The sequence below is a fragment of the Pygoscelis adeliae genome, unplaced genomic scaffold, assembly GCF_000699105.1.
Source record: "Pygoscelis adeliae isolate BGI_AS28 unplaced genomic scaffold, ASM69910v1 Scaffold25, whole genome shotgun sequence".
Lineage (NCBI taxonomy): Eukaryota > Metazoa > Chordata > Aves > Sphenisciformes > Spheniscidae > Pygoscelis > Pygoscelis adeliae.
This window is the reverse complement of record NW_008824808.1, coordinates 4,054,857-4,064,725: the sequence shown is the minus strand read 5'-3', so window position 1 is coordinate 4,064,725 and position 9,869 is coordinate 4,054,857. Positions and strand designations below refer to the sequence as shown.

At 38.8% G+C, this 9,869-nt stretch overlaps 1 protein-coding gene across 1 annotated transcript in view; it reads right to left on the bottom strand.

The window, feature by feature from the left end:
* TOP2B (topoisomerase (DNA) II beta 180kDa) overlaps positions 1 to 9,823 on the bottom strand; it is a 66,642-nt gene extending 56,819 nt beyond the window's left edge. The window contains exon 1 of the mRNA XM_009324185.1: positions 9,680 to 9,823. Within this exon, the coding sequence (XP_009322460.1) occupies positions 9,680 to 9,742 (63 nt within the window). The 5' untranslated portion in view covers positions 9,743 to 9,823. The remainder of the gene's footprint in view (positions 1 to 9,679) is intronic.
* Positions 9,824 to 9,869: the final 46 nt, after the last annotated feature.

Here is a 9,869-nt window from a genome sequence, read left to right as displayed (position 1 = left end):
TTCAGATTAATAAACTAACTGTAGAAAATAACTGTAGAAAAAGCTTCAGGCATGAGTAAGACAACATTCAAGACATTCATGCTGCAAGAGAATACACAGAGAGAGCAAACCAAACAGGCTAGTTTTTCAGCTCACGTTAACTGGCATAACAACACGGAACAGGAGTCAAGTTCTGGAAGTACACTGGAAGAAGTGACTGAACCCACACATGAAGATTTTATTCTACACAACACCCAAAGCCCAGTCTTCTCTAGTCAGCCTCAGGGTTACTAGTCATGTTACATTAGTGATAGAGGAGAGCCCAAACATCACTTAGAGGTTACCTATCCAACTGCATTCTTCAATAAGAAGCAATTCTCCACCGTACAGTAGAATCAAAGAATTTTTGAACTCATGAATGTAACAGCTATCAGTATATTAGGATTGGTATACCTTTATGTTATTTGCATGTCTACCTTGCATTGAAATACTAAACACCTTGACTGTGATCCTTGAGGTTTTTGTATTTCTAGCGTATATGGTGCCCTAAAAAGGAACACAGTATGATTAGTAGTAATCATTAAAAGTCTGCTCCCTACAATCTTCAACAGAAAAGCAACAGCAACATATTTACTTAACACAAGGTACCACATAAATGGAAATTAATGAGGTGGTTTTTTTTAAAACTGTCCCAAACATAGAACAAACTCTAAAAGTTTATGAATAATGATCACATTGCTTCCTCTCAAATACCACAGTTTGCTCCACGATAACATATGCATCTGGGTTTTTTATTATTAGAAATACCTATGCTAACACAGCCACATTTTCTGGCATTCTGTATTTTCAAAATCTATTCTTTTCTGCCACGTTAAAGTAAATATGAATCCAGCGCTCTTTCAAAAAGTAGCTTGAGTTTAATTGCTCAACTCCTACTATGCAACATCTACTGTTCCTCTGGAGATTTTACAAATCTTGAAGTGTTGTACAAGTCTCATAAATATACTACATATTCTAGTCTCAATCCTGTAGTAAACTCCCATGAGAAAGGAACACAGGTTTGGTGTTCCAGACATTTACAACAATTCAGAAGGAGGAAAACAGAGGTAGCCATGAGTCAAAAAAGCCTGAGCACTGTTCCAAAGCTCCCCCTTCCTCAGCCATTCATCCTCCCACAGCAACTTTCCCACAGAAGTTACTACGAAAAGCCTTTCAGGATTGCTCATTAAAAATGCTGACGATCTTGAAGATCATCAAAACTCTACCCTTTAATCTGCCATTTAAGAATTGCATCTTGGCAGGCAGAAGAATTCACCCCTCCATAAAAGGTACCATATAAAAGACTCATAAAATAATTTCAAATGTATTTTGAGATTAATTTTTAAATCGTTCAGCATTTTCATCCTCTTTCTGTTACCCGACATGTATGTTTATCACTCAACTGGCAAAGAATAAAGTCTACATGGCATATTCTGAAAGATTTAACTAGTATCAGGAAGGGCAGGTTAACATGATACAACTTCAGGTTTGCTTTCTCTCAAGTAGCTGGACCACCTCCCTCCCTCTCCACCAGCAAACCCAGGTAAGGAACTTCCCCCCCGCCCCTGCTGATTCGTCACGTGCTTATACACTCTCTTATTTGTGCGTTTAAGAAAAATCCTCTCCCAGGTCTGCTTAATAACAAAATAGAATAACTGCTTCACTTCTTGCAACTGCTCTCCTCCGGGCACCTTGCCTCCATTTTACTCCAAGATCGTGACATAACATTTCAAAGTTTTCATGACAATACTGTAATACAACAGCGGTTCACAAGACTAAGTTAGAATCACTAAATAGCATATGAGGAAAAACACCTCAGCCAACATAGAGCTCTGTGTTGATGCATGGAGGCAATAGCCTGAATGACTGCATGCACTAGAATTCTCTCTGTATCAGCTGGTCTAAGACGGTGTTATTTTTCCCCAGACACCTTGCCATTCTTGTATCTTTATACCATGGTACACAACTACCGAGGGAATAAACACAAGACTGAAATGTTCATACACTACTACACTATGTTCCCTAAAAGTCAAAATACCCTAGAGCTACCAGAGATTGGACAGCTGCTTTCCAGTATCTCCGGTGAAGCTCACACTACCAATTTCTCATAGGTAAAGATGCTCTTGTTAGAGGCTGACCCCAGAATTCTATCTGCTTTTATAGAAACATTACATATCAAGTTATCTGGTTGCAAGAGGGTTTGTTTGGGGTTTTTTTTCCCTACTTCATCCCGGCTTCTTTTGATTTATAAGAAAATAACTTTTCATGTTATCTTACAGCTCCTGCGATTTTGTCACGACAAGAAAATATTGTTCCTTGCTTTCTCCTTGAAGATTCCTTCACAAGTTGAGAAAGCTCGTGTGTGAGTTTTTGGCACCTCACTAAGGCAGACATTTGTGCAGTTTTTCATGCACCTGTTCTTCTCACAACTGTTCAATGTCTTAAAGAAGGAACAGGAAGCCTCAGTCTAACCAGGCCCACTCATTCACTAAAAAAAATGAGTAAAAGAAATCAGTACCTCTTCAAGACACACAGCTTCCATGAAAGGAAGACTGCTTAATATCTCAATTGAAATTCTACCTCACAAATCAGGAAGAACACACATAGTAGATTAAGCAATTTAATCCTCCTTTGCAACTTCCCCCCCCCCCCCCCCCTTAAGGTAGCTTTTTAAATTACATCCGACAAAGGAAAATATAGATCTGATGTTTAGATCTGAACCTTTCAAACATGTTATAACTCAAGCAGCCTTTACACTAACTTTGCTAATGCCCTTTTTTCTTACTTGTGGCGAAAAAACACAGACTTGCTTAGATGTATACAGTGTAACAAATATGCATATTTATCATTTTAACAAATTAAAAAATTAAAAGCAGTACTTTACTTTCAGTGGCAAACTGTATTTATATGTAAATTGGAATTGCATTGACACAGACAGCATTTTAAAATAGCTTTATTAGATGAAACTAGATGAGCTGATATCATAGAAAAGGTTTAACAACACACACCTCAAATATAACTTAAAAGGACTCAGTTCATAAGAGTAAAAGCATTTGCAATCACATTGAAGTTTTAAAACTAGCAGATCTGATCCTCACTTATCAGAGAGGGGAGGAATCTTTCCCTGCTTTTCACATCAACCTTTTGAGTACTCATTACTGAACTACCTGAAGAAAATGGCAAGGAAACATTTTTTGAACAAAAATTACTATGAGCTGGTCTATCACTTTGCTTCTGAGGAATGCTTTTCTCCTATATTTATAAAAACAACAATTATTTGGTATGTTTAATCTTGACACCTTCGTTGGTTGCTACAACTTAAATTATATTTTAAATTTTAGTATTTATTTTCAAAGTTCTGTAAAAACATTTTACATGCCTTGACTTAATATTTCCTTTAAATTTGGGATATCAGTGTTAAAATACATTCTTCCAAAATATCTGGGTTTCACTATATGTACTTGAGAGGACACCACTAAGTCTCCAAGCATACAATTTTCGAAACAGGCTTCTTCACACAGTTATCCACATTTAGAACTACATATTTTTGCTCAATCTGCTTTTGAAAACTTTCAAACCACCTATATAGTGCAGAATGTTTTCTTTGTGGGTGACTTGCAAGAAATTTACTATTTTAAATGAGGAAAAATTAAGTTTTCTGTACCAGTTTTAATTTCCAGGTTCTCTCTATATAATTTATCATACATATAAAACCCACTCCCAGGAATGGAATTATTCATATCCATCAGCTATGAATCACACGTGCTGCTTTTAATTAATTGAAATATAAACATACATTGGAAGACTAGTTTTGCACATAGACACACAAGGCAGTTTACATGCAAGGTAAAGATCTACTTCTGGAAAATAAAGTCTAGGAAAATAAAATACTAGATTTAAACCATATTTTTTTCCAAACCTAAACTGCCTACCTTAGACTACTTATATACTCTTTTATTTGGAAAGGTTACTTTATCTGTCCAAACAAAGTAATCCCTTATTTAACCTTTAATACAGCACAGGTAGCTTAGAAATTAAATGTATACACACACAAATCTAGACAGGCAGAACGTGTTTGAATGTACACCTTCCCCACCAAACACCTAAAGTAACCCCCCATGTATTTTCTTAAAACAATTTCCCTCCCCCAAGATATACATTCCTTCCTACAGTTCATCACAATTTAGTTCCCTACTTCTATGCATTCAGCATTCTTTCACCTACACTAGAACAAGTTTTCCTCCCAGCTCAGAACATACAGGGTGAAGATGCATGTTATTAAGCTGTAAGACTGGCTCAGCTGCAGTCAAAGAGGTAGACCTGATCTTGTTCCATCGCCAAGCCTCTACGTGATATCATCTCCATCACTTTTTCGACCCTGAATTATTCAGCTCTCTAACAAGGAGAAGACTGGACCAGCAAGAAGACGACAAAAGCATTTCACTGGATGGTGGCATGCAGGATAGACAACTTTCTTTTGGCAGGCAAGCCATAACGTCTAATGAAACCCTCTTCAGAACTATCGTGCCTGACTCGCCAAACTGAGCCACAAACATTTTCCTCTCGTGCTAGAATATTCAGGAGGGTCATCACATCTCTTTGCAACACTGCTTCCTTAAGGGCACCAGAATAGGAAATTCAACAAGAGCAAGAGGGAATGCTTGCTTCCCCCTGACTGTTGATATACTACATAGCTCCAAAGCCTACAAAACGCGTTATGTTTAATAAAAGTAAATAGTAACATACTGGGGCACCTATTTCAGGTCTGACCTACCTTCCATTGTACAACAGTAAAAAAGAAAAAAGAGGGGGAGGGGAGGGCATACAGGGCACAGAAAAAACCCAGTTCTCTGGTCAACATAATAGCAAAAGAAAAGATAGATGCTTATAAAACGCAAGAGACAAGCACTGAAACAAGACTTGGCAACACAGTGACAAACACCCCCCCCCCCCCCCCCCCCCCCCCCGCAGAGACCACAATATAGCAGAGGAAAGATAAGACAGCAACTAACAGGATATGTAACAGTTGTTACATATATGACAACTGTGTTCTAGGCCTAGCTTCAGCCAGCGAAGAAACAGAAGGCCTGATCCAGATAAAGAAATGGAAAGAACAGAAAGCTAATTCTGAGCTTTAACCTGGGTCTAGAAAGGCAACTAAAGAGGTCTAGAGGATTCAGGGGTAGGAACTTCAGCCACCTACTCCTGCTTTTGAAATGAATAAAGTAGTAATAAACAGTAATAAAAAGAATAAAGAAGAACTATTTACACTTGATTCACCTCTAGGACAGTATGCTTATTTTTAAAAAGTGAAGAGTTGATTAGGATTTGGTCATATTACTGGTCATATTTGCTTAACTGTTTGTACTTCAGGCAGGCAGAATCCTGCCAGCTTACAGGAATAGACTCACGATAGACAGTAACATACTACAATTCTTGGGCACCCTGTCATATCCCGACACTCTTTCTCCAAGCACTACACTGACAGAAGGGAACTCCTGTCTTGCTCCTGCCCAAAAGCCCCTGCTCCCAAATCAGAGTAATGGATGAAGCTCAGTATACAGCAACAGTGGGCAGACACTTGGTGCAGAAGAGACCCCGTTCAGATTTCAGATGCAAAAAACTTACCCATAAAGTTAGAAACCTTGTGCAGAATCCATAACAAGTGAATTATGGCATATCACTGGAAACTATCAGACATTATTCAAAAGAAAGATTTGGTTTAATCCTCTTTAAACAAATTACTAAAAGCCAAGTCAATCTGAAAGCTATCCCTTTATTGCAGTTAAGAGTGTTTCATTTGAAAACAAATAATAAAAGAAAGACAAGGTCCCTTTAACAGAAGGATGGGGGGGGGAGGCTTTATTTGTTGGGGGTTTTGTTTCATTTTGTTTTCTTTTGAGTCTACTGTCCTATCTTCTCTATTACATATATGTTCTTTTTGTTTAAAAAAAGTGACAACATTGAGTTAAAAGTTATTTTCAAGGTAAACTTTGACACTGCTGAGAAGTGCTAAGAGCTGAATTTAGATTATTTGAAAGGTTGCTATCTTTTCACTTACCGATATACAGCTACAGTATTCATTCAAACTAAGTATAAACCAGTATAAACCAAATATATACATAATTTCCATCTACTAATAATATACACTATTTCCATTCTGCTCCATTCAAGGAGCACACAGATCTGATATTAATTATTATTATTTTTTTAAAGAAAAGTCACATTAACACTCAGCATATATTCGCTTTAAGCTAGCCTTTCCTAGAACTGAAACCTATCCCTTTCACAAAGAGCAGGAAAATGGAAGTGCTGTTTAAAGTCTTAAATTATTATCAGGAGTTCCAGCTTTCATTTATCAGGCTCATGTAGCTCTTCAGGTTGAGGAGAAAGCCTTGGAAACACTGACAGAAGTAACCGATGAAGTACTGCTTGTTTGAAACATTCTTCAATAGCTTTGTGGGCATTACCACTGTATCAGAACCAACACACTTCACAGTGTTACTTGCAACGACTTCATTTTCACTATACAAGGCATATTTATTAAAAAAATAAAATACTATTACTGTACTATTATAACAGTTCATTTTCTGTAGTCCCTAAACGCACAGAAAGGCTGAAGATAAGAATTACTTCTTTTGTTCAAAGTAAGTTCTTCTAGCATTAGAAAATGTCATTATGTTTCACCAATGAAAACTCCTCTAGTTACAAATCCATGCTTTTGTAACTAACTCTTAATAAACTTAACACTTTTGTGGGTGACCCTTGGAAATCATCCACCAAAAGTAATTAATATCAATCTGTTGGTCAAAACTCCACCTTCTACCAACTATTAGAGTGGGGAGCTGCAAGTTGATTAAAAAAAAATCAGCAGCCAGACAAAAAAAAAAATGCTCCTCAAAAAATAACTAGTACATTTCATAAATCAGAGGTTATCTTGGTTTATTTTCAGTTATATAACGCTAAATGATTTTCCCAATAAACATTTTCAGTTGATATACTCTCATGTGTCCCCATCACTGGCAATTGTGCCTACTTACCAGCTAACCATTGCTAGTTACGTTTCTTTAAGTTCTGTTACAGGTAGCTGAAAACACAGATGACTCGCTGTTTGTTCCCATGAACATTTAATTCATCTTCCTTTTAAAAGTAGGTATCACCTGATGCTTGTATGATGTTCTCATTATGAAATTCACTCTAAGGCAAATTCTCTACCTGATGAAGTATCCTTCCTTTGTCATAACTGCGTGTAATTCTTTCCTAGTTAGCTGAACCGATGAACAAGCATGCTGTTTAAATCACAACCAAAGCTAAAGTTATACATGCAACTCTTTACTAAAATGTGAGCACCAGGTTACGTATATAGGATTTGCTAGTTTGAAACACAGATTAACATCCCTCTAAGTTTTAAATGTTTCCTCATCTTTAGAGCTAGACTTACTTCAGTTACCCTTCAATTGTTTAACTCATGGTCTTATTAAGTAACCACTAACAATACAAAATACATTACTCAGAAAGTAAGCATCCTAGTGGTGCCAATACACTAGTAAAAAGTCTAAAAAAATCAAGGTAGTTTCAAAACAATTTACAACCAAATAAGCAAGCAATTGCATATCCAGCAGATATATGGCAAGCAGATTAAAACCAGATGGCTGAAACTATTACTGTCCCTAGCTCTGTACCTCTCATCATCAAGGCCAGCATATGATATCTACTCATGAACCACCGCCTGAACCAACATGGTTTTTTTCTGGCCTGGCACACTAAACCAATTGCTTGCCACTGCCCCATCCATTTCAGTGCCACAACAATATCGCTCTTTTGTATGCCAGTGTTCTACAGCTGACATTGAACAGGTTTGGCTTTAGGAACTGGCTCAGAAGTCCTATCTTCAGCATTTAAAATGCACGTGAAAGAAAGAAACAACATCCTACTGTTTTCTGAAAAACATGAACACAGTTTTAACTAAAATCTAATAATTTCCCTAGAACTACTCTGAGATGACAAAAACACTTTAATTTTTACTACTTTTAGAGAAGGAAAAATTTGATTACTTCCAGTTGTAGGAAACTGTTGACTCACCATACTTTCATCCCCATTACATTTAAGAACATGTTTCATTAAAAATGCCTACTCAGTGATTTTCACACTTCATTCTGCAGTTTTCTATATGAGCTGTAAAACTTTCAATTACTTGGTCCAACCTAGCCTGTAAAAATCTTAATTCTGAAGAGCCACAGTTGATAAATATCACACAGTATTGCAGGAAGAAAAGGAGAATAATTTTAGCTTCTCTACTTAGGCTGTTTCCATATCTAAACTGTCTAATTTCAAGTGGCACACCCAGAAACTTGCTCATTTTTAATGTACCTTTCCATGCTGCCAGCTTCTTAAAATGAAAAAGAGATTTACCAACATAAAATGCAGTAGAGCCACATAAATAGTCCACCATCAGAATACACAGGATTTGTTCACCCCAATAACGCTATTCACATTCTTTTCCAACAGCTCGAAGATGTAGAAAGACACAACAGAAGAACATGTTTGCTATTATTCTCTTTAATAAGACTTCTTAAAAGTTCTTAACTCTGTAAAGCATATGCATCTGATTAAAGATGCAGCTACCTCACCATCTATCTATCAAGATATACTGTCTTCTGCTTAAACATTAAAGAAGTTACCCTCTTTTGAACCCTACACTGAGCAAGAGAAAGGCAGGGAAGTTATTGATTGGCTGAACCAGATCCCTTCAGGTCATCTTTGCTCCTCCTTCCTCAGGTCTTACCAAAACCAGAGAGCATCCACTATTACTACAGATGAGGAGAGCATCCCTCTGCACTGCAAGTCGGGGCTAATACTCTCAAAGGACTTTAAAACGGCTCAAAATGATTCACCAGTTCTAGAGTCGGTTATCATCTGCACACTCTCAAATCTTACTACTTCTGACCAATCCATGAAAAGCAGTAAAAGAAAAAAAAAAACCACCACCACCTTCTTGACCCTGTTACAGAGTTATAACTTTTGGAAGATAATAAAGTTTAATTCCAAGATACAATAGAAAGCGCAGAGCTCCAGCCCCCTGAATGGCTCTGAAAGCCTCCTCGTTGCCCATCTCTGAAACTTACGAACTTCAGATATTGTCTTTTCAGACAGTTGGGAAAGAAGCTGGGATCAACACATAGCCCCGTTGACAGCCCGCAAAAACTTTGCTCTAGCATCAAGAGGCAGTAACTGCGCCTTTTACGGGACGACAGACAGCCCACATCTCACTTTGGAGGACACCGACTACAAAACAGCCCTACCGACCCACCCGCTCCCCCCAAGGCAGGAGGCTCCTTCCTACCTGTTTGCTCACAGGCTAACCTTTTCCCTACGGTCCCGAGCACCCTGACGAGCCCCCCACGGCTGCACGCTCCCCTCCTGCTAACGCCCACCCCAAGCCCAAGCCCAGGCTGTCTTCTCCCCCTCCCTGCGCCCCGGACCCCTCCACCGAGCGGCTCTACAGCGCTTCCCCTTTCACGCCAGCCGTCAGTTTCTTCCTCGTTTGAAAGCCAACCCACGCTCTTTCCACACACACAAGGGACGCAAAAAGAAATAACAGTAATAATAAATAAAAAAAAAGCAAAACCCGCAAACAACAAGACACGACCCCACAACTTACCACCCAAGTCAGTCCCCCGCTGCCGCCGCCACCGCCGCCGCCTCCTCCTCCAGACTTTGCCATTTTCTGCCCGTTTCCCCTCAGCCGAAGCGAGGGCGCAAGGAGGCAACCGAGAGGGCCGGCACCGACACCGAGCCTCGCAGCACAGCACAGCGCAGCGCGCCCGCCCTTCGCGCTTCGCCCCGGCCCC